This window comes from Pristis pectinata, chromosome 5 (assembly GCF_009764475.1).
Source record: "Pristis pectinata isolate sPriPec2 chromosome 5, sPriPec2.1.pri, whole genome shotgun sequence".
In the NCBI taxonomy this organism is placed as follows: domain Eukaryota; kingdom Metazoa; phylum Chordata; class Chondrichthyes; order Rhinopristiformes; family Pristidae; genus Pristis; species Pristis pectinata.
Genome location: NC_067409.1, coordinates 36,344,355 through 36,371,431, shown reverse-complemented (window position 1 = coordinate 36,371,431; position 27,077 = coordinate 36,344,355). Strand labels below are relative to the sequence as shown.

Below are 27,077 nucleotides of genomic sequence, written 5' to 3'. Positions count from 1 at the left end.
TGAATGCTAACATTGCATTTGCCTTCCTTACTACTGACTCAACCTGCAAGTTAACCTTTAGGGAATCCTGCACTAGGACTCCCATGTCCCTTTGCACCTCAGATTTCTGAATTTGCTCCCCATTTAGAAAATAGTCTACACCTTTATTCCTTCTACCAATGTGCATGACTTCCCTACACTGTATTCCATCTGCCAATTTTCCCATTCTCTCAACCTGCCCAAGTCCTCCTGCAGACTCCTTGCTTCCTCAGCACCATCTGCCCCTCCACCTATCTTTATCATCTGCAGACTTGGCCACAAAGCCCTCAATTCTGTCATCCAGATCATTAACATACAACGTGAAAAGTAGCAGACCCAACACAGACCTCTAGGGAACACGACTAGTCACTGGCAGCCAACCAGAAAAGGCCCCCTTTATTCCCATTTTGCCTTCTGCCAGTCAGCCAATACCATGCTATACCTTTTCTGTGATACTATGGGCTCTTATCTTGTTTGGCAGCCTCATGTGCAGCACCTTGTCAAAGGTCTTCTGAAAATCCAAGTAAACAACATCCACTGACTCACCTTAGTCTATACTGCTTGTTACTTCCTCAAAGAATTCCAACAGATTTGTCAGGCAAGATTTCCCCTTAAGGAAACCATGCTGACTTCAGCCTATTTTATCATGAGCTTCCAAGTACCCCGAAACCTTATCCTTAATAATGGACTCTAACATCTTACCAACCACTGAAGTCAGGCTAACTGGCCTATAATTTCCTGCCTTTTGTCTCCCTCCCTTCTTAGAGTGGAGTGACACTTACAATTTACCAGTTCTCCGGAACCATTTCTGACTAGTAATTCTTGAAAGATCACTAACAATGCCTCCACAATCTCTTCATCTACCTCTTGCAGAATCCTGGGTATAGTCCATCTGGTCCAGGTGACTTATTTGCTTTCAGACCTTTGTTTCCCAAGCACCTTCTCCTTAGTAATAGCAACTACTCACTTCTGCCCCCTGACTCTCTCAAATTTCTGGCATGTTGCCAGTGTCTTCCACAGTAAAGGCTGATGCAAAATACATACTTAGTTAGAACATAGAACATTACAGCACAGTACAGGCCCTTCAGCCCACGATGTTGTGCTAACATTTTATCCTGCTCTAATATCTATTTAACCCTTCCCTCCCACATAGGCCTCCATTTCTCTGTAATTCATGTGGCTATTTAAGAGTCTCTTAAATGTCCCTAACGTATCTGTCCCCACAACCTCTGCCAGTACTGTGTTCCACTCACCCACCACTCTAAACAAAAACTTCTGACATCCCCCTTATATTTTCAATTATGCCCCTTGTGTTAGTCATTTTCAACCTGGGAAAAAGTCCGACTGTCCACTCAATCTATGCCACTTATCATCTTGTACACCTCTATCAAGTCACCTCTCATCCCCCTCCTTTCCAGGGAGAAAAGCCCTAGCTCACTCAACCTATCCTCATAAGACATGCTCTCCAATCCAGGCAGCATCCTGGTAAATCTCCTCTGCACCCTCTCTAAAGCTTCCACATCCTTCCTATAATGGAGGTGACCAGAACCAAACAATACTCCAAGTGTGGTCTAACTAGAGTTCTCTAGAACCACAACGTTACCTCACGGCTCTTGAACTCAATACCCCGACTAATGAAGGCCAACACACCATATGACTTCTTAACCCTATCAACCTGCATGGCAATCTTGAGGGATCCCTGTTCCTCCACTGCTGAGTCCTGCCATTAACCTTGTATTCTGCCTCCAAATTTGATCTCCTGAAGTGTATCACTTCACACTTTTCTGCATTGAACTCCATCTGCCACTTCTCAGCCCAGGTCTATCAATATCCTGTTGTAATATACAGCAACCTTCAACACTACCAACATTTGTATCATCAGCAAACTTACTAACCCACCCTTCATCCACCATTTCTTTGTTCCCTGTTACTATCTCTCCAGCGTCATTTTCCAGCAGTCTGATGTCCACTCTTGCCTCTCTTTTACTCTTGATATATCTGAAGAACTTTTGGTATCTTCTGTCATATTGTTGGCCAACTTACCTTCATATTTCATCTTTTCTCCCCTTATTGCCTTTTTGTTGCCTTCTGTTGGTGTTCAAAACCTTGCCAATCCTCTAGCTTCCCACTAATTTTTGCAATATTGTATGCCCTCTTTTGCTTTCATGCTGTCTTTGGCTTCCCTTGTCAGCCACAGTTGCCTCATCCTCCCTTTAGGATGCTTTTTTGGGATGGACTGATTCTGCATCTTCCGAATTACTCCCAGAAACTCCTGCCATTGCTGCTCTACCATCATCCCTGCGAGGGTCCCCTTCCAATCATTTTTGGCCAGCTCCTCTCTCATGCCTCTGTAGCTACCTTTACTCAACTGTAGTACCGATACATCCAATTTCAGCTTCTCCCCCTCAAACTGCAGGGTGAATTCTATCATATTATGATCACTGCCTCCTAAGGGTTCCTTTACCTTAAGCTCCCTAATCAAATCTGGTTCATTGCACAACACCAAATCCAGAGTTGCCTTTTCCTTAGTGGGCTCAACCACAAGCTGCTCTAAAAAGCCAGCTCATAGGCATTTGACACATTCCTTCTCTTGGGATCCAGTACCAACTGGATTTTCCCAATCTACCTGCATATTGAAACCCCCCCATGACCACCATAACATTGCCCTTTCTATCTCCTGTTGTAATTTGTGCCCCATATCCTGGCTACTATTCAGAGGCCTGTATAGAATTCCCATCATGGTCTTTTTACCCTTGCAGTTTCTTAACTCTACCCACAAGGATTCTACATCTTCTGATCCCATGTCACTTCTTGCCAAGGATTTGATTTCATGTTTTAACCAACAAAGCCACCGCACCCCCTGTGCCCAACTGCATGTCTTTTCAATAGGATGTGTATCCTTGGATGTTTAGCTCCCAGCTGTGATCTTCTTTCAACCACAACTCTGATGCCCACAATGTCATATCTACCAATTTCTAACTGCACTATGAGCTCATCTACCTTATTTTGTATCCTGTGTGCATTCAAATATAACCTCTTCAGTCCTGTATTCACCATCCTTCTCAAATTTGTCTCCATATTTTTCTGAAGTTAAATTCATACCCCTTTCTAAACTTTGTCTTATTCTTTATTCTGGAGACTTCAGTAACCTCTCCTGCACTCTCCTTCCCTTTTAAGTTTTCCATACTCTTCCAATCTGTTGAACCCACCCCCCTACTATTTAGTTTAAAGCCCTTTCTACAGCCCTAGTTATTGCAATTCACCAGGACCCTGGTCCCAGTGTGGTTCAGATGGAGCCCATTCCCATCAGAAGAGCTCCCTCTCCCAGTACTGTCCCATGAATTCAAACCCACTTCTCCCACACCAATCTGAGCCATGTATTTAATTCTCTGATCTTATTTACCCCATGCCAATCTGCACATGGTTCAGGTAGCAATCCAGAGATCATTACCTTTTTGGTTCTGCTTTTTAATTTAGTCCCTAGCTGCTCAAATTCCCTCAGCAGAGCCACTTTCCTTGTTCTAGCTACATCATTGGTACCCACATGGACCACGAGATCTGGATATTTCCCCTCGCCTTTCAAATTCCTCTGCAGGTCAGATGAGATGTCCCAAACCTGGGCACCAGGCAGGCAACACAACCTTCAGGTCTCATGGTCCTTGTGACAGAGAATTGTGCCTATTCCCCCAACTATACTATCTCCAATCACAGCTACATTTCTCTGCCCCCTCTTGAATGGTTATTGCTCATCCTTCCTACAGCCCCCATTCTCATTCACACAGAGAGCAAGAACTTCAGACCTGTTGGACAAGCTGAAGGGCTGAGGCACCGCCAGCACTACCTCTTGGATCCCCCTACCTGCCTCACTCACAGTCACACCCTCTTGTCCCTGACCACAGACCAAATTTGAAGTAGTTAACATAATGGGTGTGGCTGTCTCCTGAAACACAGCATCCAGGTAACTCTCACCCTCCCTGATGCATTGCAGTGTTTGAAGCTCAGATTCCAACTTTGAGCCCGAGTTCCTCAGGCAACCAACACTTGCTGCAGATGTGGTCACCAGGAACCACAAAGGGGTCCATCAGCTCCCACCTCATGCAGCTACAACACATCACCTAATCCTGCATCCCTAATTTAGTTAATTAGTTATAATTTTATGTCTTTTTATTTAACTACTGTAAAAAATCTTACCAGCTAATCACCTGTACCTCCTCACCAAAGCTTCAAATTCCCACTCCTACCATGGCCACTCTGCTTTACCCTACCTTCCTTTTATTGGCTGAGTTGCCATACACTTAACCAATCACTCACTTTAAAAAAAACTGCGAGCTCCTCCCCTCTGCTGCTCTGGCTGTTGCAACCATGATACCAATTGAAACTAATCCCATCTGCCTGTGCATGATCTATATCCCTCCATTCCCTGCTTGTTTATGTGCCTGTATAAATGCCTCTTAAACCTTGCTAGTGTATTTGCTTCGACTACTTTCCCTGGCAGCTACGACTCTCTGTGCAAAAAAAAATTTGCCTCATAAATCTCCTTTAAACTTTCCTCCTCTCACCTTAAGGGTATGTCCTCTAGTATTTGACATTTCCAGCCTGGAAAAAGACTGACCATCTACCCTATCTATAGAGTCATAGAGCAATACAGTGCAGATACAGGCCCTTCGGCCCAATGAGTACATGCCAACCTCGGTGCTCACCCAGTTAGTCCCAATTTCCTGCGTTCGACCCATATTCTTCTAAACCCTGCCCCTCCATGTACTTATCCAAGCGCTTCTTAGATGATACTATTGTACATGCCTCAACCACTTCCTCTGACAGCTCGTTCCATATACTCACCACCTTCTTCATGGAAAAAGTTGCCCCTCAGGTCCCTTTTTAAATCTTTCCCCTCTCACCCTAAATCTATACCCCCTAGTTTTGGACTCCCCTGCCCTTGGGGAAAGGAAGTTACTGTCCACCTTATCTATGCCTCTCATAATTTTGAACATTTCTATAATGTCACCCCTCATTCTCCTACATACCAAGGAATAAAGACCCAGCCTGGCCAACCTCTCCCTATAACTCAGGCCCTCTAGTCCTGGCAACAGTATAACCACATTTTCCTATAACAGGGTGACCAAAACTGTACACAGTACTCCAAGTGTGATCTCACCAATGACTTATACAACTGCAACATAATGTCCCAACTCCTCTACTCAATGCCCTGACTGATGACGGCCGGCATGCTAAATGCCTTTTTCACCAGCCTGTCTAACTGTGATGCTGCCTTCAACAAACTATGCACTTGTACTCCTAGGTCCCTCTGTTCCATTACACTCCCGAGTGCCCTACCATTCATAGGACAAGTCCTACGCTGGTTTGACTTTCCAAAATGCATCATATCACATTTATCTGTATTGAAATCTATTTGCCACTCCTTGGTCCACTTCCCTAACTGATCAAGATCCCTCTGTAATCTACGATAACCTTCACTATCAACAACACCTCCTAATTTAGTGTCATCTGCAAACTTACTGGTCAAGCCTTGTACATTCGCATCCAAATCATTTACATAAATAACAAATAACAAGGGTCCCACCACCAACCCCTGCAGCACACCACTAGTCACTGGCCTCCATTCTGAGAAACAACCTTCAACCACTACCCTCTGCTTCCTACCTCTGAGCCAATTTTGAATCCAACTAACTAACTCTCCCTGGATTGCATGGGACCTAATCTTCCAGACCAGCCTACCATGCGGGACCTTGTTGAAGGCCTTGCTAAAGTCCAAATAGACAACGTCCACTGCCCTACCCTCATCTACTTTTTTGGTTACGTATACCTCTCATAATTTTACATACTTCTGTTAGGTCGCCCCTCAGCCTCTGATGCTCCAGAGAAAACAATCCAAGGTTGTCCAACATCTCCTTGTAGCTACTACTCTCTAATCCACATCCTTCCACCAATTTCTGTGCCGTCTGCAAACTTGCTAATCAGCCCACCTACATTTTTATCTAAATAGTTCACATATTTCACAAACAACAGAGGTCCCAACACTGATCATTGCGGAACATATTGGTCACAGACCTCCAGTCAGAGTCTCGATCTGAAATGTCAACTGTCTATTTCCCTCCACAGATGCTGCCTGACCCGCTGAGTTCCTCCAGCATTTTAGTTGTTGCTCCAGTCAGAGTAACACCCCTCTATCAGTATCCTCTGTCTTCTATAGCTAGGCCAATTTTGAATCCAGTCTACCAAGTCTCCATGGATCCTGTGTGCATTAACCTTCTGGATCAGCCTACCATGAGGGACCTTGTCGAAAGCTTTACTAAAGCCCATGTATACAAGATCCACTGCCCTCCCCTCATCAGTCATCTTTGTCACCACCTCAAAAGACTCAATCAAGTTTTGAGGACATGACCTCCCCTGCACAAAGCCATGCTGACTATCCCTGATAAGTCTATGCTTTCCCAGAAGTGAGAAGATCCTATCCCTAAGAATCTTCTCCAATAATTTCCCTACCACTCATGTAAGGTTTACCGGCCTATAATTTCCTGGCTTGTCTCTACTGCCTAAACAGAGGAATAACATTGACTATTCTGCAGTCCTCTTGGACCTCGCCTGTGGATAAAGAGAATATAGATCTCTGTCAAGGCCCCAGCAATCTCCTCCCTTGCTTCTTTCAATAACCTGCGATAGATCTCATCAGACCCTGTGAACTTATCCAGCTTAATGTTCTTCAAGAGGCCCAACGCTTCCTCCTTTTTGATATCAACATGCCTCAGAGTATCAGCATACTCCCTGCTCCATGCCCTTCTTGGTGAATACCAATGCAAAGTACTCATTTAGTACCTGATTTCCTCTGGCTCCATGTATAAATTCCCTCCTTTGTGTTTGACTGGTCCTACCCTCTCCCAAGTTACCCTTTTGATTTTAATGTATGTATAAAGTGCTTTGGGATTTTCTTTAATCCTGCTTGCCAAGGACATTCCCTGTTTAAATTCTCTCCTGTTTCCTTTGTATCGTTCAAGAGCCCTTTCTGAATTCAGCTTCCGAAACCTTACATATCCTTCCTTTTTCTTTTTGACTAAGTTTGCAACATCTCTCATCATCCAAGGTTCCTGAACCTTGCCATCCTTGTCTCTCTTCCTCACAGGAACATGTTGGTCCTGAATTCTGACCAGCTGACCTTTAAATGACACCCACATGTTAGATGTGGACCTCCCCAAAACAGCTGCTCCCAATCTACTCTCCCCAGCTCCTCAAAAAAAAACAGTTGAGTTTATTGTCATATGCATAATACAGTGTACATGTATGTACAGGTGCAATGTTAAACTTACTTGCAGCACTAATGCTATTGTAATTAGCCTCCTGCTGTTTTTTGCTTGTCGGTTTGAATTGTGTTGGATGATAGATTATACGAGTTGATGTGAAAGACAGAAATGTTGCTAAATATATTGAGTTATCTTATAATGTTCCTGTGAAAACTTTGTAAGAAGCAAATGTGAACAAAATCTGCTAAATGCTGCATTGGGTGTCACTTAGTTGGATCTTTTGTTAAGTTTTTTTTTGCTTCATATCAACTGGTTTCTCTAGTTTACAGTTTTAGCTTTGTGATTCTGTGGTTCATGGTCTATTCCAGTGTCAGGTTTGAAAATAAGAACTGTGTTTTATGGCATATCCTTTACTACTTTCAAGAATTAAAGGCATTCTTTTTCCACCAAGCTAACACAACACAGTTGTTGGATTACAGCACCAAGTTGCATGCCAAATACTATGGTACTGGTCATACTGTTTGAGCTCTAGGCATTATGTCTCATGGCTAGGACTTAAAGTTGGGTGTAGGGCAAATGCCTGCTGCCAAAATTGTTTTATCAGTTCTCTGTGATAAATTGTGGATTGAAGGATGCATTTGAATTTTGCTGTCAAATATAGTTCCTATGGCAATTCAATTGCTTGAATCAGCTATAGTTTCTCTTCTGTGTCAAACATTTTTTCATTTCTCAATGTCTCTGTAGTAACATAAGTCCATCCATGGTTTGAACACTGTTGTCAGAGTGAGCAGAGGTTTTCACAACACCTATCTTTTGTTAAATGCTTGAGCAGTCTTATTTTAAAGCTTTCCTTTGGGCAAATCAAAACAGGGCCAACATTGTTGTGGATGAATTCCTAGAATGTATTCTGTTGAGAAACTGACTAGGGAACAAGCTATTTCAGATTTAGTATTGTACAGTGAGAAAGGACTCATTAATAATCTTGTAGTAGAGGAGCCCTTAGGAAAGAGTAACTATAATATGATTAAAATTTAATCTTAAACTTGAAAGTGATGTAATTCAATTTGAATCCAGGGTTTTCAATCTAAACAAAGGAAACTATGAAGGTATAAGGGGCAGGTTGGTTGGGGAACCTTAATGTAGGGTTTGACAGTGGACAGGCAATGGCTGGCATTTAAAGAAATTATACATGATTTGCCACATGTTTCTTTAAGGCACAAAAACACGACAGGAAAAGTGGACAATCCGCGGATTTCAGCAAAAATTAAAGGTAGTATTAAATCTAAGAAAAGTACTTTTAAATTTGACAGAAAAAAAACAGTAAGCCTGAAGATAGGAGTGTTTTAGAATACAGCATCTGATGATCAAGAAGTTGATTTTAAAAAATGCTTTTAAGAGGCTCTTAGACAGGCACATGAAATGTGCAGAGAATGGAGGGATATGGACCATGTGCAGGCAGAAGGGATTAGGTGTCATTAGCTTAATTAATTCGGCACAACATTGTGGGCCGAAGGGCCTGTTCCTTTGCTGTACTGTTCTATGTTCTATCTTCTAAGGGCAAAATACAATATGAGGGTAAACGAGGGAGAAACATAAAAAATGGTTTTTAACAGCTTCTATAGGTATGTAAAAATGAAAACACTAGTGAGGCAAATATGGATGATGGGAGAATTAATACAGGAGAATTAATACATAAAATGGCAGCGGAATTAAACAATTACTTTGTGTCTGTTTTAATAGAAGAAGTCACAAAATCTTCCCTGGAATACCAGAGAACTCGGGGTCCAGTGCAAGTGAGGAAATAGAAGAACTTAATATTTATTTATTAGCATAGGTCTAATCCTGGTGGCCTAATCCTGCTCCTCTTTTCTTGTGTCCTTAGGTATTCTGATTCATTCTTTCTGAGGTTGTTCTTGGCTCCTGTAGTGTGAAAGGTCATGGCTGTCACGTGACACCATTGAGCACTGGCCAAAAGCGACACCACTGTCAATCAAGGTCTGGCTCCACCCACTCAGTAGTGCACACTCTTGACCATTGGTTGCTGTACACACCACTTGTACTTGGCCATGACCTATTGGACCTGTTGAATTACCTGAACTAGCTCCACCCAGCTCCCCAGCACTATAAAGAATGCCACATGTGCGTGGCTCTCTCTCTTTTGATTGCTGTAGGAGTTGAAACCACGCCGAAGGGACCATTGGTAAGAGTGTGCACTTCCACAGGGGTATAGAAGCGTCCTAAGTAGATTCCCGGTAGCGAAGAGCCGATGCTTGTCCAGAGCCAGGGTGTTCTAGCATCGTATTGTGTTTTCCCTGATCATTTGTAATCATTTTGGTGTATGTGTGTGTATACTTCACCCCCATTGCGACTCCCCCGACATTTCGCGATCACATGTGTGCAAGTGTGCATCCGTTCCCATTCATTCTTTTCCTGTGTTTGTCTTTGTGATTAAATCATTTTTCAAAAACTCCAAAGACTGTGTCCAGAGTCCTCTACCTTTGAGAACCCAAAGAACCTTTTCCCACAACAGCTCCCCTGCTTCCTCGCTGCGTTTTAAACTTCTGGTATTACTTCATCTCTATTTCTGATTTATCAAGACGCCTCTTGTACATTCATCATCTTGGTGATACCTGTATTTAGATTTTCTCAATAAAAGGAAAGTTTAGATCTTTGCTAGATTGAAGAGCATGAAGGGACAGCATTGTTTTGATTGTTGGCCATAGTAACCCTGGCAAGAGATTGTGGAACTTCCAGAAAGTAGTGAGAGCCATGTGTACTGGGTAGCCAACAATTCTGATGCCTCCATGTGACACTCACCAACTTTTATCGATACACCATAGGAAACATCCTATCTGGATGCATCACGGCTTGGTATGGCAACTGCTCTGCCCAGGACTGCAAGAAACCGCAGAGAGTTGTGGACACAGCCCAGTGCGTCACAGAAACCAGCCTCCCCTCCTTGGACTCTGTCTTTACCTCTCGCTGCCTTGGCGAAGCAGCCAGCATAATCAAAGACCCCACCCACCCAAGTTATTCTCTCTTCTCTCCTCTTCCATCAGGTAGAAGATACAGGTGCCTGAGGGCACGTACCACCAGGCTTAAGGACAGCTTCTACCCCACTGTGATAAGACTATTGAATGGTTCCCTTATACGATGAGATGGACTCTGACCTCATGATCTACCTTGTTGTGACCTTGCACCTTATTGCACTGCACTTTCTCTGTAACTGTGACACTTTACTCTGTACTGTAATTGTTTTTACCTGTACTACCTCAATGGACTCTGTACTAACTCAATGTAATTGCACTGTGTAATGAATTGACCTGTACGATCGGAATGCAAGACAAGTTTTTCACTGTACCTCGGTACAAGTGACAATAATAAACCAATACCAATACAAATGATGGCATGAGTTGGAGCTGGATGTGGTTGCTCCCTGCACTGAGTTGTCACTCCTTTGTTTGAGCCAGGACCAGGCATATTGGTAGCAGATGATAGAACAAATGAAGTGAGTCACGCCAGTTGCCAAATGGGTGGATATGAGTCCACCTATGGACATGAGGAAGTGAAAGGACTCCTGGAGAAATGCAAGTAATTGGTCAAGTTTTGCAGATTGGCCCCCAGCCTGGAACTGAGGAAGATGTGGGTGATCCTAGAAGGTGGCGAATCACTGGTCCCATATGTTATCAAAAGCTGTAGGTGCCAAAGGGTCTTCTAACCAGGGCAATTGATGTCAAAGGTCTATTATCTGATACCTAGTCAAATTTTTTTTGGTGCTCTTCTATGGCAGAGTGAGTGGAAGCTTTGACACCTGCTGGTTCTTTGCTAATGAATTGTCCATAAGCAGATACTGTAAATTCCACAGAGATGGTGCTAAAATCTTCAGACAGACCTGGTCCTGGCAATTGATTCATTTCTGTAAACTTCACTTATGATGGAACTGCTCATTCATTTAAATGCAGTTTCCTTGTGTTTGTTCTTTGTGGTTTGCCTCAGTTATTCCATCCTGGACTGCCTCAGCAGACGGAGTTGGAAGGTTCCTCCAATGCATAATGCACATAATGTAATTCCACCCCTGCTTTTTCAGTGGAAATAATGGCCAAATTGAATTTGCTTTGACCTCTGATCAAATTTGGAATGCAGTCACAAATGGCAGTTTTGTTTTATTGTTTTGTAAACTCCTACTCAGTCGACACAGGAGAATTTTGTCCCACAGCTTTAACATTATTCTGTTTGAGTTGTAGCATGCTTTTCTTGTGAAAATACATGGCATTTCAGCATAACTTTATGATTTTTCAGATTTATTTTTAAACTGGTGATACATAGAAAGTTTCAGGATTAATCTCATGCTGGCTTTTCTCACCCACCTACATAAACAAAGTTGGAATGAACAGTGGCAACTTAATTTCAAAAATGTTTGTTATTCAGGTCCACTGGCAGGACATTCATTCACAGGCCACTTTTGTCTTGGAGCCTCAGTGTTAGACCTGTAAGCCTGTGTTGTTTGTTGAATCAGAAGCACCTCTGCATTACAAAATTTCCCATGAGCCAGCAGACTTAGCACCAGTTACACTGTGTTAAACTCAGGCAGAGAAGCCAAGGTTCAACTTTGCAGGTCTTGGCCTGAGATTCAGAATCACAATCTCTAATGGCTCTGTGTGTGTTTATTTATTTATCTCATCCAAATCATTTTGTGGTTTACCCTGTCAAATAAGAACACCTCTGAGATCACATTTTCTAATTTGTTCCAAGGGCCTAGAAGTTCATTGCATGGTGCAATATTTCTTGGATTAGCGATAGAATTTTAACAGAAAGCTGGTTACTAAAAGTACATTGGTAAATTGGTTTATTATTGTCACATGTACCGAGGTACAGTGGAAAAACTTTGTTTTGCATGCCATCTGTACAGATTATTTCATCACATCAGTGCATTGAGGTAATACGAGGAGAAAGTAATAACAATGTAGAACATAATGTTACAGTTACAGAGAAAGTGCAGTGCAGGTAGACAATAAGGTGCAAGACCATAATGAGGTAGATTGTGAGATTAAGAGTCCATCTTATTGTACTAGGGGACCATTCAATAGTCTTATAACAGCAGGATAGAATCTGTCCTTGAGAGGGATGGTACGTGCTTTCAGGCTTTTGTATCTTCTGCCCAATGGGAGAGGGGAGAAGAGAAAATGTCAGTCATGGTTGGGATCTTTGATTATGTTGGCTGCTTTACCAAGATAGTGAGAAGTGTAGACAGAGTCCATGGAGGAGAGACTGGTTTTTGTGATGTGCTGAGCTATGCCCACAACTCTCTGCAGTTTCTTGCAGTCTTGGGCAGAGAGTTGCCATACCAAGCCATGATGCATCCGGATAGGATGCTTTCTGTGGTGCGACTATAAAAATTGGTGAGGATTAAAGGGGACATGCCAAATTTCCTTAGCGTCATGAGGAAGTAGAGGCGCTGGTGAGCTTTCTTGGCCATGGTGTCTATGTGGTTGGACCAGGACAGGCTATTGGTGATATTCACTCCAAGGAACTTGAAGCTTTCAACCTTCTTGACCTCAGCACCATTGATGTAAGCAGGAGCATGTGCACTGCCCCTCCCCTTCCTGAAGTCAATGACCAGCTCTTTTGTTTGCTGACATTGAGGAAAAGGTTTTTGTCATGAGACCATGTCACTAGGTTCTCTATCTCCTTCCTGTTCTCCAACTCATCATTATTTGAGATCCAGCCCACTACAGTGGTATCATCTGCAAACTTGTAGATGGAGTTATAGCAGAATCTGGCCACGCAGTCATGAGTGTATAGGGAGTAAGGCTGAGGACACAGCCTTGTGGGGCACCAGTGCTGAGGATAATCGTGGTGGAGGTGTTGCTGCCTATCCTTGCTGATTGTGGTCTGTTGGTCAGGAAGTCAAGGATCCAGTTGCAAAGGGGATTGTTGAGGCCCAGGTCTAGGAGTTTGGACATGAGTTTACTTGGAATTATAGTATTGAAGGCAGAGCTATAGTCAAATAAATAGTACCTAACGTAGATGTCTTTACTATCCAGATGCTCCAGAGCTGAGTATAGGGCCAGGGAGATGGCATCCACCATGGACCTGGTTTGGCGGTAGGCGAATTGCAGTGGGTCGAGATTGTCTGGGAGGCTGGAGTTAATGTGTGCCATGACCAGCTTCTCGAAGCACTTCATGATGGTGGACATCAGAGCCACTGGGTGGTAGTCATGAAGGCACGTTAACTTATATTTCTTTTGTACCAGGATGATAGTGGTCTTCTTAAAGGAGGTGGGAACCTCAGATTGAAGTAGGGAGAGGTTAATCAATGTTTACTGTGTCTTCTGTGACTGTCACCAAATTGCTTCTGCTCTGCTGTGCTCAGAGTGCACTTATAGCTGGCTCATACTGCATTCAGCAGTGTCCCACACTGCAACTCCCACAAAATTCATTCACACACGTGTAGCCTGCAAATGGAGCAGGTCACTCTTATGGAAGCAAACGTCACCACAAATATGATGCCATCTTCAAAACGTAAAAGGCACTTGCCAGAGCAGGTATGAAGATATGGAGTCTAACACATTGAAGCACCAAAAAGTAGGTTTCATGTGCCATTGGTCTCTTTTAATCCCTATACCATTTTATCATGTCCAATCATGAGTAGGTCCCCTTTCCTATCCCTGGTCATGATCCCTCCCCATCACTAAGTGGCAGTCCTCACCAAACTCCAACAGCCAGTGAATACTACCTTTCCATCTCCAATATCCAACTTGAGGCACCAACCCTTCTCACTGTGCCGTCACCTCATTGAACATCCTCTCTGAGTACTACTGTTATCCTCTCCCTAGTAACAAGTGTGACTCCCCCTCCCCTTTTCCATTCCCCTCTGTCACATCTGAAACTTCTATATCCCAGAACATTAAGCTGCTGGTCCTGCCCTTCCCTCAACCATGTTCCCATGATTGCAATAACGTCATAATTCCACTTGCTGATCCAAGCTCCAGGGTCTTCTGACTTATCTCCGAGGCACCTTGTAGTTGAGCCTGCCAGCCTTCCCATGCTCCCTAACCTGCCTCTGTCTGCTCTGCTCGCTGGGCTTACTTGACTTATCCTTTACATTTTCTCTCCCTACCTGCTGCAGTTTTTTTCTGCTATTATTTCTAATTTCCAGCATTTATTACTTATTATTCCAACATTTGTTGGAAATCGTACAATGCAGTACCGTATTCGGGAGGATTATACAATTCATACAATCCCTGTTAGTGATAAGAGAGGGGCGATCACTTTGCTGGGGTTATACTGTAGACCTCCCAAGAGTAGTTGGGAATTAGAGGAACAAATACCTAAGCAAATTGCGGAAAGGTGTAAGAGCAGTAGGTTTATAGTAGTGGAGTATTTTAACTTTCCGAATATCGACTGGGATTGCCTTAGTGTATGGGGCAGAATTGGTTAATTGCATCCAAGAAAGTTTTTGAGACGATATGCAGAGTTCTATTAGAGACAGGGCAGTACCCAATCTTATCTAAGGAAATGAAACAGGACAGGTGGTGGAAATGTTGGTGGAGGAAAACTGTGGAAATAGTGACCATAATTCTGTAAGCTTTGAGGTAGTTATTGGAAAGGGATAAGGTTGGTCCTCAAGTTAAGGACTTGAATTGGGGGAAGGCTGACTTCCATAGTGCAAGGGAAGACCTGGGGAAGGTAAACTGGAAGCAGATGCTTGTGGGTCTTTTAATAAAAAGAGTAAGAGTTCAGGGCCAGCATGTTATGGTAAGGGTGAGAAGCAAAGATGGCAAGATTAAGGGACCTTGGATGACAAAGCATTTGAATCAATAATAAAAAAGAAACATATGGCAGGTATTGGCAACTGGGATTGAGGGAGTCTCTTGAGGAATACGAAGTGTGTAGGAGAGAGCATAAAGAAATTAGAACAGCAAAAAGGGGCCGTGAAATATCCTTGGCAGATAAGATTAAGTAGAATCTGTAAACATTCTATGTCAGAGGGAAAGAGTGAGTCCCCTTGGAGATCAAAGGAGCAACTTACTGTATGTGGGCAAGGTCTGAAATGAAAACTTCTTACCTGTATTTATCAAGAAGTAGTACATGGAAGATAGGGAGTTCAGGGAGGAATATGTGGATAATCTGGAGCAGGTCAGCATTAAGGAGGAGGTGTTAGGTGTCATGGGGCACATAAGGGTTGATAAATACCCAGGGCCAAATGAGGTCTATCCCAGGTTGCTATGGGAAGAAAGGGAGAAGATAGCTAGGGCCTGACGGAGATTTTTCCATCTTTGTTAGCCACAGGTAAGGTGACAGAAGACTGGAGGATGTTGTTCCTTCATCTAAGAAGGGCAGTGGGGATAAGCCAGATAACTACAGGCTGTACATCAGTAGTAAGGAAATTACTGGAGAAACTCCAAAGAGATAAGGTACAAGTATATTTGGAAAGATAAGGGCTGATCAGGGATAGTCAGCATAGCTTTGTCCAAGGGAAACCTTGCCTCACTAATTTGATTGACTTATTTGAGGAGGCAACAGAGAAGGTTGATGAAGGTAATAGATGTTGTCTATATGGGCTTCAGTAAGACTTATGACAAAGTCCCAAATAGTAGGCTGGCCCAGAAGGTTAAGGCACATGGGATCCAAAGTGAGCTGGCTAATTGGATCCAAAATTGGCTCAGTGACAGGAGGCAAGAGGGTAGAGGTGAAAGGATGCATTTCTGACTGGAAGTCTGTGATCACAGGGATTAGTGCTGGGACCTTTTTTGTTTGTGAACTATATTAATGACTTGGATATGAACATGGGAAGTATGATTAGTAAGTTTGTGGATGACACGAAAGTTGGTGATGTTGTGGATAGTGAAAGAGGTTGTTTAAGGCCACAGCAGAATATAGATCAGATGGAAAGTTGGGTGAAGTGTTGGCACATGGAATTTACTCCTGACAAATGTGAGGAGATGCATTTTGGGATGTCTAGTATGGATAAGACCTATACTGTAAATGGTATGTTGATGAACAGGAGGACTGAGGGGTTCAAGTCCATAGTTCCCTGAAAGTGGCAACAAAAGTAGAAAGGGTGGTGAAGAAGGTATATGGCCTGTTTGCATTTATAGGTCAGGGCATAAAATATGAAAGTTAAGACATTATGTTGCAACTTTACAAAGTACTGGTTAGACCACACTTGTCGTATTGTCTGTAATTGTGGTCACCACACTATAGGAAGGGTGTGATTATGCTGAAAAGAGGGTAGAGGAGATGTACCAGGATGTTGTATTGATTGTAAGATTTGAGTTATGGAGAAAGATCGGATTGGCTGAGTTTGTTTTCCCTAGTGTGAAGAAGTCTGAGGGATGACCTCCGAGGTATAAAATTATAAAGGGCACAGATAGCGTAGATAGTCAGAATCTTTTTCCCTTGGTAGGGGTATCAAAAACAAGAGGGCATGGTTTTAAAGTGAGAGGAAAGAGTTTAAAAGGGGATTGATGCGCAAGTTTTTTTGTACACAGTGGTTGATATTTGAGGGCACGTACCACCAGGTTCAAGGCCAGCTTCTATCCCACTGTGATAAGACTATTGAACGGCATCGACGTTATACAATGAGATGGACTCTTGACCTCACAATCTACCTTGTGATAGGATATCTGAAACTCACTGCCAGAGGAGGTGGAATCAGATATAATTAATGCTATTGGTATTGGTTTATTATTGTTACTTGCACCGAGGTACAGTGAAAAACTTGTCTTGCATACTGTTCATACAGATCAATTCATTACACAGTGCATTGAGGTAGTACAGGGTAAAAATAATAACAGAATATAGATTAAAGTGTCACAGCTACAGGGAAGTGCATTGCAGGCAGACAATAAGGTGCAAGGTCATAACAAGGTAGATTGTGAAGTCAAGAGTCCATCTCGTTGTATAAGGTTGATGCCGTTCAATAGTGTTATCACAGTGGAGTAGAAGCTGGCCTTAAGCCTGGTGGTATGTGCCCTCAGGCTCCTGTATCTTCTGCCCTTAGGCTCCTGTATCTTCTGCCTGATGGAAGAGGGGAGAAGAGAGAATGACCCAGGTGGGTGGGGTCTTTGATTATGCTGGCTGCTTCACCAAGGCAACGAGAGGTATAGACAGAGTCCATGGAGGGGAGGCTGGTTTCCGTGATGTGTTGGGCAGTGTCCACGACTCTATGCAGTTTCTTGTGGTCCCGGGCAGAGCAGTTGCCATACCAAGCCATAATGCACCCAGATAGGATGCTTTCTATGGTGCATCGATAAAATTACTATGTGTAAGAGATGTTTAAACAGGCACTTAAATAATTAAGGCATAGGAGGATATGGACCTCATGTGGATAAATGGGATTAGTGTAAGTGGGCATAAAGGTCAGTGTGAAGGTGGTGGGCTGAAGGGTCTGTTTCTGTGCAGTACAAATCTATGACTGTAACTGATGCAAAATTACATTTAAATTGTTAACCTCCCATTTCTATTTTCAGTTGTTGACTAACTTCCTGTTTACTTCCATCACTTCCTGGGTTTTTACTTGCAAAAATAGTAAGGATTTAAATTCAGTTCTGCACTGTTTTTTTCCCTCTCCACAGAATGAATCAGAGTCTCATTTAGTTTACCAGATTGCTGGCCATGATGTTCCTTTACAGCTTCAACTTCCTGGTAAGATTGTGACATTTGATATCGCTCAGAGCATTCATACTTTTGTAGGTATGTGGAAATGTAATTGACATGATGGGATTTTGCACAATGATATATATGCAAAAGGTCAAAGACAATTCAGTGGACGATATTCTGAAATCATATTGCACAGAGAATAGAGCTGTCCCATAGCTGAAATCATGGGAATGCTTGGAAGTGACATGGATTGCTTCTGGTTCAGGCAGATCTATAACAGCCTGATGATTTGAGATTGCCTATTTTTCATCAGCAAAGACAAAACTGCTCTCTAATTTCTCACATACTTAATTACAACTGGTGGAGCAATGAGCTGAAGCTGAGGTTCCTCACTAAGAGGAATAGAAACCGACAATCCTGAAATTCCCTCTTTAATGAATAGGTACTGATTTTCTTTGTAGTTAATGGCTTACCATCAAAAATTCTGGGAATGTGTGATTGCATCAGCAGATTAGGAATGGGTGATGAAGAGAGTTGGTGAGAAGTTTCTTGCTAAACTTTGAACACCAGAGTGGCTGGTTTTCTCTGAATGGCATGCTATAGGGGTAGAAATTTGTTTGTGTCATTCCCTCAGAATCCTGCCCGGGAAACCAGAGACTTCCAGAAATTCGGGTTTGGAGACATTATCAGTACTGTTTTAGGTGACCTGACAGAGGCCTTCCCCATATTGTGTTAGCAGTGGCCTAACCCTTTCTGCATATTTGGCATAGGTGAAAATTTGTTAGCGTTGCAATCAATCGATCAAATGCACCTAGAAACCACTCGCAGTTTCTGCCCTGGAGAATATCAATAGCAGAAGAAAATTATAGCAAGCAGAGTATTTTTAAAAAGAAGCTATTTAAAATGACATTTTACATTCATATTACCACACAGAAGGAGGCTATTTGGCTTATCAGATTTGTGCTAGTTTGCATGAAGAACAATCTTTCTCTTTCCCCTTATCCCTTCAGTTTATTTTGACTTTTGAAGGCTGCCCTTAGATCTGCATCCACCATCCTATCAGGCAGTGTGTGCCAAACCTACCCACTCATTGTATGTAAAAAAAATCTTCAAAACAGTTTTGTTTTTTTTTCGCGAAACACCCTGAGTCCTCAGTCACTAGAAATAATTTCTATTTGCTCTCCCTGAACCTTTGTGATTTTAAAACTTTTGTCAAGCTTCCTCTTGGGTTTCTCAGCTGTACAGAGAACATGAGCTTCTTCATGTAATTGTCAACTCTCGTGCCTGGAAACATTTTAGCACTATTTCTTTTGTAAATTCATTTGTAGAATGTGGGTATTACTAGCAAGGCCACATTAATGCCTCTCCTTCTGTAGCTTCTCCAAAGATTTCACACCTTGGGATAATTGATTTTAAACTCATATCAACACTATGTTGAACATGGTAGCCTGATTAGCATAGTTTAATGAGGTTTATACCTGAGCCAGACAGGCTTCAACCTACTGCATAACAGCAATGGAGGGACAAATGAAGCATATCTATTTTAACTCTTGCTCCTCCAGGAAATCTTGTCTATTATTATTGTTCCCTAAAGAAGGAAACCATAAAATAATTTTCAGCAAAAACCCTTGGTATAAGTTACATTACTGTGTTTCATTCACTCTTTGATGACAGTGACATAGGATGCTAGAATCTATTATTAAGGATGTGGCAACAGAGCACATGGAAAAATAATAATGTCAGTCTCCTTCCCTAAGGAAGGATTTACTTGTTTTGGAGGCTGTGCATTGTCGATGCTCCAGATTGATTCCTGGGCAGAGGTAGTTGTCGTGTGAGGAGAGAGGGAGGAAGGAAGTATCTGTATTCACCTGTTTAGAAGAATGAGATGAGTTCTTATTGGGGAAAAAACTCTAAAGAGTCTGAGATGAATGCTGTTTCCTCAGGTTGGGGAGTTTAAAAATGGAGATAATGGATCAGAATAATCTGAGACTTAGAATTTAGTCATTTGGGAAATTAGGACTAAATTGAGACTAAAAGTTGTTCATTCATATGAAAACATTTTTTTGAAATGTCTGCTCCATAGAGTGCTGGATTGTCAGTTGTTCAGTATATTCAGGAATGACACCAACTAAAATCAAGGGATTTGGGGATCAGATAGGAGAATGACCTTGAGATAGAGGATCAGGTATGGATCAGATCTTCTGCTTGGTGCTACTGTTCCTGATGGATTCACTGTTTCTTTGTGGAAGTTTTGAAGTCGAGCACCACTGTGGGTTTCTGCTGGCAGCGGCATCTTCAGCTAAGCTGTGCTGCTGGCTGCACCAGCAGATGGCATAGTGCAAAGAACCCAGAGATTTTCCAGCTCTCGGGCTGGGAATGTGCCTGCCAAGCCTGCAATGTTTTATCTGGTGCATATGCAGAGCCTCTGTTGAAATAAATTTAGAGACATGGCTGCCAGGATAACAGTGGATGAACCTTTGTATTTGATTCAATCGGTCATTTTAAATGTAATTTTAGTTGTTTTTAAGTCGGTGCATTGTCTTTCTTTAGTGTTTTTTAAATATTTATATAATTGTTTTTATTTTTTTTACTTATTTGCAAATGGCTTTGAAGCCTTGTGAATGTTAAAGGAATTTCACAAACTTTTACTGCCAGTTTTGACAGCCACGAAGCCTGTTGGCAGGGACTTGCTATCAAAACCACTCTGTCAGTGGGCTGGCAGAAGTCTTGTGCTGCATTGTGCTGGAACTGGGCAGCACCAATGTGCTGGGAACCTGTCTCCCAGCAAAAGACTTTGCCCAGGGCATCACTGGAAGTAACTGTATGGTCAAAGAATTGGCAGCTGGCAATCTTTGCACGGCAGATTTGCCCCATTTAATGCAAAACAGGTAGTACATTTCTATTTGCAGTCTAACAATCTTTCCTCAGAATCAGGTTTATTATCATTGACTTACATGATGTGAAATTTGTCATTTTGCAGCAGCAATACAGTGCAAGGATATAAAATTACTATAAATTACAAAAACAAATAATACAATAAAAAAGGAATAATGGGTACTTTTCATGGACTGTTCAGAAATCTGATGGCAAAGGGGAAGATGCTGTTTCTGAATCGTTGAGTGTGGGTCTTCAGGGCCAGCACTTTGAAAAGTTGGCACTGGTATTTGCTTGTGTCATTGACCACACTGTTGTTTATTTACTTCATTTGATATTACATATATCTTTCAGAAAAGTTTGGAAGAAATGATCTTGTCCATACTGGGAATTCTGTCCTTTCAAGGAAGAAAAGACAGGTGTGTTCTTATTTTTAGGATATCAAATTAATGAGAATGTAAATTATAGAAAATATGATGGATTTTGATTTATACAATAATGTTGGTTGACTTTATTTTTTGCTGTTCAATTAGACCATTGGATTATACAGAAAAACATGAGGAACTCTGTGCCACGTTCACCAGAGTACTCAACATTTGTAAATGATTCTAGGGTGGAAAAGATCACTGTGCCGATTTTCCTGATTTTTGTCTCTAGGGAACACCGATTCCTCCAGCTGCAAAAGGATGAAAACCAATCTTGCAAAGTTTTTGTCCCCATTACTCTGTCCCAGGATTGTCAGGACTTCCCAATGGGCAGTGGTGGTGTTGTCCCTGCAAGTGGCCTTCATCCAGCTGATCAATATTGATAAGGCAGAAGGGATCTTTCTGGCTGTCTGCCTCATTTCCTTGGTCTCCATGACCAAAGGAGCCCCAAAGCAGAGTTAACATTGTAAATTGTTTTAAGTGAGACTGGTACAGGCATACAGTAAGGTTTATTACTTAACCAGTTTTGTTTCTCGTTACAGATACATCGAATTCGGCGGGATGTTCATGATGAGACAAAGTACATTGAGCTGATGGTTGTTAATGATCATTTTATGGTAAAGGCCACATTCAATATAAATCAGGGTTATTTGATCTTTGATTCTTGGACATAATTTACAGAATAATAATTTGCAGTAATATAGCTTTCCATAAGCAAAATGACATATGGTGCTTTGGTCTTCATTACAAGGGGATTTGAGCATAGCAGCAAGGATGTCTAACTGCAGCTAGACATCTTGCCTGTTAGAAGAAAGAATCACAAGGGCTGATTCAGCCAGTTTTGGTAGAGTATTGCAGTGGTACTTAGTGCTTGAAAGATTTGGATAACAGAGGTTAACAGTTTTTGTTTCTCTTTTTATAGTTTAAAAAACATCGTTTGTCCGTGGGACTCACAAACAACTTTGCAAAATCAATTGTGAATTTAGCAGATATGGTGAGTCCCAGATCTTGTTATCTCTGAACAAAGAACCAAAGTTGAGATGGTGTAAATGAATGCTAATTGCTTCATTTTAATTATAATAAGTAAAATAAACAGGGTCCAATTCTCTTTGTTGCCTGCAGAGTGTTTATTTTTCCACTTGGGGCAAAGGAAAAAAAGATGTACACAAATTTTAAGTTCACTTCTATTAATCAAAATTGGTTAAACTCCTGTAATTCAAATCTTAACAATTCAACTAAAATGGGACAAATGTATTTTGCTCTGTTGATATTCAAATTAACATAATTTAGAGTAAGCAACTGAATTAAGGGATAGGATGCATTTTTTACTCTTTTTTTTGCTACTTACAACATCTATTTGTACTTATTATTGGTAGTTTAAAAATGACCATGAGCCAATACTTTGACATAGTGAAGTTTCTTTCATTGTGTGGATGTATGAGGATTAATGGAATAAACACCTACAAATGCTCCTCAAAGTTTCCAATGTCTCAAGGAGCATTCTTCGCTTTATCCCATACATAAGAGTGCAGAGAAAATTTACACGGATGTTGCCGGGACTTGAGGACCTGAGTTACAGGGATAGGTTGAATAGGTTAGTATTTTATTCCCTGGAGCGCAGGAAAATGAGGGAAGATCTCATAGAAGTATACAGAATTATGAGGGGTATAGATAGGGTGAACGCATGCAGGCTTTTTCACCTCAGGTTGGGGTGAGACTAGAACTAGAGGTCATAAGTTTAGGGTGAAAGGAGAAATATTTAAGGGGAAGCTGAGGGGGAACTACTTCACTCAGAGGGTGTTGCAAGTGTGGAATGAGCTGCCAGCAGAAGTGGTGGATGCAGGTTCAGTTGTTACATTTAAGAGAAGTTTGGATAGGTACATGAATGAGAGAGGTATGGAGGGCTATGGTCTGGGTGCAGGTAGATGGGACTAGGCAGAAAACCAGGCTGGTATGGACTAGATGGGCCAAAGAGCCTGATTCTGTGCTGTAGTGCTCTACGACTCTATAATGATTATTTCATGTAACTTTGTAACCCAGTTGTTAAAAAGTCAATGTAGTAGTTGAATACCAAAAATTTGTAGGACCTGGAAAAACTGAAATAAGAACAGAATGCTAGAAATACTTACAAGGTCAGGCAACATCCATGAAGAGAAAAATAGAGCTAATTCTTCAGGTTAATGACCTCGTATTGGAATATACATCCAGCTTGTTGCTGCAACCAACATAGAAGCAGCTGGACCATGCCAGCATTTATCCTCTCCCATAAGTGTCAGGAATTCCAAGACTCTGAATACTGAAACCCTAAACTTGCTGGCTGGGTTCTGGGTGGCTGCTGATGTTGGGTGGCATATGGAGCCCAATAGTGGACAGTAAACTGCTGAATTCTTCAGAACTTACACTTGGGATCTGTCTGCTGAACCTGCGTCAGGTTGGACCTGGCACACTAACAGCGAACCTACTCTTTTGCATGAAGAGGATTGGCAGTGAGAGTGAATGGTAAATATAAGATGATTTCATTTTTAAAATGTGTTTTATTTAATGATTTTAATTACTTCAATGAAACTTTGGGTGATTTAATGTTTTAATCTTTTTTGTTATTGTTTTAAATTCCTTACTTGATTTTTATTGGCCGAGAATGTACTTATCTACAGAACTGCTTATCAGATGCTCTTCATGGATCAGCTAGCCTTTGACTTCTTCACCTGTATATTGAAACAGCTAATTCAGAGACTTGCTGGGGGTTAGATGCTGCAGCATTGGACCTCCTGCTTTGCATCTGGACTCGTTACTGAGTCCAGGAATGTGACACAACCCCATCGAGCTGAGGGGCTGGACGATTTTTGCATCAGGTCATGCCTTTTTGTAATGTGCTTGCTGTCCTTAATTGAAGAGACTAAGTGCTTTTGTTTATGTATTTTAATTGATGTTTTTAATTTACATTACTTAAATATGTTTTACGTACATTTGTTTTTTATTTCCCTTTTTCATATATTTAAAAAATATTTAAACCTTTTTAAACTCTTTTGAAATGTCTCTTACTAGATATTTAAGGACAATTGAGGGCTGCAACTTCTCAAAAGGCCATCAGGGAGAAGTATAAGGGCAGAGCTAAGTTGCCACTGACAAACAGCCCTACTTTTCAGTATAGCCACAACAAGGCCTGGAGGAAGTACTTGCACCCTTGGAGTTAGCACAGGCAGGAGTGACCAGTGAGCTGGTTGCACTGAACCTGGCCCAGTTGTTTTCATATGTTTCTGAATATCAGGGTTATTATTTAATAGTACATTTAGGGATGGTCAATAAATGTTGGACTTGTCATGTGGATGCTGTAAACAAATTAGGTGAAACTCAGTACCACTTAATAATTTCTCACCAGTTTTCACTTAGTTTCCGATGAAGTAACAAGTGAGCAGTCCAGAGAGATCCTGCAGAAAATCTAACCTGTCAGTGTTTTATGTTTTTGGTTGTGGAACTGTAGTTTATATTCTTTTGGTATATTAATGAACCTCCACCATATTGTTGAATTATATATGACAGAGATAATGAACTAAAATAGGTGATGCTTTAATTTATATTTCATCCTTTCTAGATTTTCAAGAAGCAGCTTAATACCCGAATTGTACTGGTTGCCATGGAAACCTGGTCAATTGACAACAAGTTCACCATAAACGTAAACCCTCAGATAACTCTACGAGAGTTTATGAAGTACCGGAGAGACTTCATCAAGGAGAAGAGTGATTCAATTCAGCTATTTTCGTAAGTTGTTCGTTAGAATCATTTCTTAGATTATGGACCAGTACCGAAGTAAAAATCCTTCCTCTGTTTTTAAGAGGTCTTATTCTAAGCAATTTCATTCATACACTAAGAATCATAGATCAGGTGTTGAATAATGGTGTCGTTCAGATAATTATAATTTGATTGGAGTCTGTTTTTACGCAGCAATTGCTAATTGCTTTAAAATTGATTTTATTTTATTCTTGTAACTGTGCACTAAACGGGGAGCTGACCACTTTCTGGCATCAGCAAAAAGCCATCTTCTTCTGCTGAGAAAGGGGTTTCTGAGAAAATAGCTTTCATGCTAACCTGGAAGATCCTGTACAGCTTTAAGATGACTAGGCTCATTGAAATAACTGGGCTTTTGCTTAGGCTGAAATGTGGATTTATGAGGTAAATTGGTTTATTATTGTCACATACACCGAGGCGCAGTGAAAAACTTGTTTTGCATACCGTTCATACAGATCAATTCATTAGACAATGCATTGAGGTAGTAAAAAGTAAAACAATACAGAATGCAGAATAAAGTGTATGGTTACAGAGAAAGTGCAGTGCAGGTAGACAAAAAGATGCAAAGTCATAATGAGGCAGATTGTGAGGTCAAAAGTCCATTTTATTGTACCAGTGGACTGTACAATAGTTTTATAACAGCAGGATAGAAGCTCTCCTTGAGCCTGGTGATAACATGCTTTCAGGCTTTTGTTTCTTCTGCTCGATGGGAGAGAGGAGGAGAGAGAATGTTTGGCGTGTGTGGGGCCTTTGATTATGCTTTACCGAGGCAGTGAGAAATGTAGACAGAGTCCATGCAAGGGAGGCTGGTTTCTGTGATGTGCTGAGCTGTGTCCACAACCCTTTGCAGTTTCTTGCGTTCATGGGCAGAGCAGTTGCCATACCGAGCCGTGATGCATCTGGATAGGATGCTTTCTATGGTGCATCGATAAAAATTGATGAGGCTCAAAGGGGACATGCCAAATATCTTTAGCCTCTTGAAGAAGTAGAGACACTGGTGAGCTTTCTTAGCCGTAGCATCTACATGGTTGGACCAGGACAGGCTATTGGTGATGTTCACTCCTAAGAACTTGAAGCTCTAAATCCTCTTGACCTCAGCACCATTGATGTAAACAAGTGCATGTGTACCGCCCCCCTTCCTGAAGTCATTGACCAGTTCTTTTGTTTTGCTGACATTGAGGGAAAGGTTGTTGTCATGACACCATGTCACTAGGCTCTCTATCTCCTTCCTGTACTCTGACTCATCGTTATTTGAGATACAGCCCACTACGGTGGTATCATCTGCAAACTTGTAGATGGAGTTAGAGCAGAATCTGGCCATGCAGTCGTGAGTGTACAGGGAATAGAGTAGGGGGGCTGAGGATGCAGCGTTGGGACATAGTCTGGTTTATGGCTGAGAATCTTACCGAGGTTCTTTGGAGAGACAATGCATTGATGTTCCAGGTCAAGGATTCATGACGAGTCCTTGATCTGAAACATTGACCCTGTTTCTATCCCCCAATGCTGCCTGACCTGCTGAGTACTCCCGCCATTCTGTCTTGATAGCATAGATGGCAGCTTTTGATGGAGAGGATCTGAGACCCTTTACCAATCTGATGCCAAGCATGTGCACAGCATGATTCCTCATTAGCCACTGGGGATGGAGATAACATCACTGAGCAGAGCTTATACTGCATCCTAAAAATCACTGGGTGTGGGCTGGATTGTGGTGGGAAGGTGGTGCTAATGTTTAGTTGTAGGAAGCCTGGACTTGCCCAAGAATTTATGCTAGACAGGTTTACCATGCAGTCCTTGCACTGTGATTCTATCATAGTATTATGCTGCTGAGGTACAGTTGTATCTGATCTGTACTTTAGCCTTCTGAAAATATATCCTTGAATATAATTTGCTTTTTTTTTAAAGTACTCTCCAGGCTGTCTAGATTTGGAAGTGATAACTTATCCATCACTCCCAGCTCCTCTATTCATTTTCCATTCATTGCATAATTATGATGGTAATTCTTACAATCATCACATGCATATGCTAAATGTATTTGTTCTTTGCTTAATTGCATCAGATTTCTACTTAATTCAGTGCAGCATAGTTACTTGTATCCCTACACCTGCCTTGCTTA

The 27,077-nt window shown here is 41.7% G+C and overlaps 1 protein-coding gene across 8 annotated transcripts in view; it reads left to right on the top strand.

Moving 5' to 3' along the window:
- adam22 (ADAM metallopeptidase domain 22) overlaps positions 1 to 27,077 on the top strand; it is a 232,200-nt gene that overhangs the window by 104,017 nt on the left and 101,106 nt on the right. For all 8 annotated transcript variants that reach the window (XM_052015804.1, XM_052015808.1, XM_052015807.1 and 5 more), the window contains 5 exons: positions 17,855 to 17,924; positions 21,108 to 21,172; positions 21,721 to 21,795; positions 22,101 to 22,172; positions 24,771 to 24,937. In XM_052015804.1, the coding sequence (XP_051871764.1) occupies positions 17,855 to 17,924; positions 21,108 to 21,172; positions 21,721 to 21,795; positions 22,101 to 22,172; positions 24,771 to 24,937 (449 nt within the window). The remainder of the gene's footprint in view (positions 1 to 17,854; positions 17,925 to 21,107; positions 21,173 to 21,720; positions 21,796 to 22,100; positions 22,173 to 24,770; positions 24,938 to 27,077) is intronic.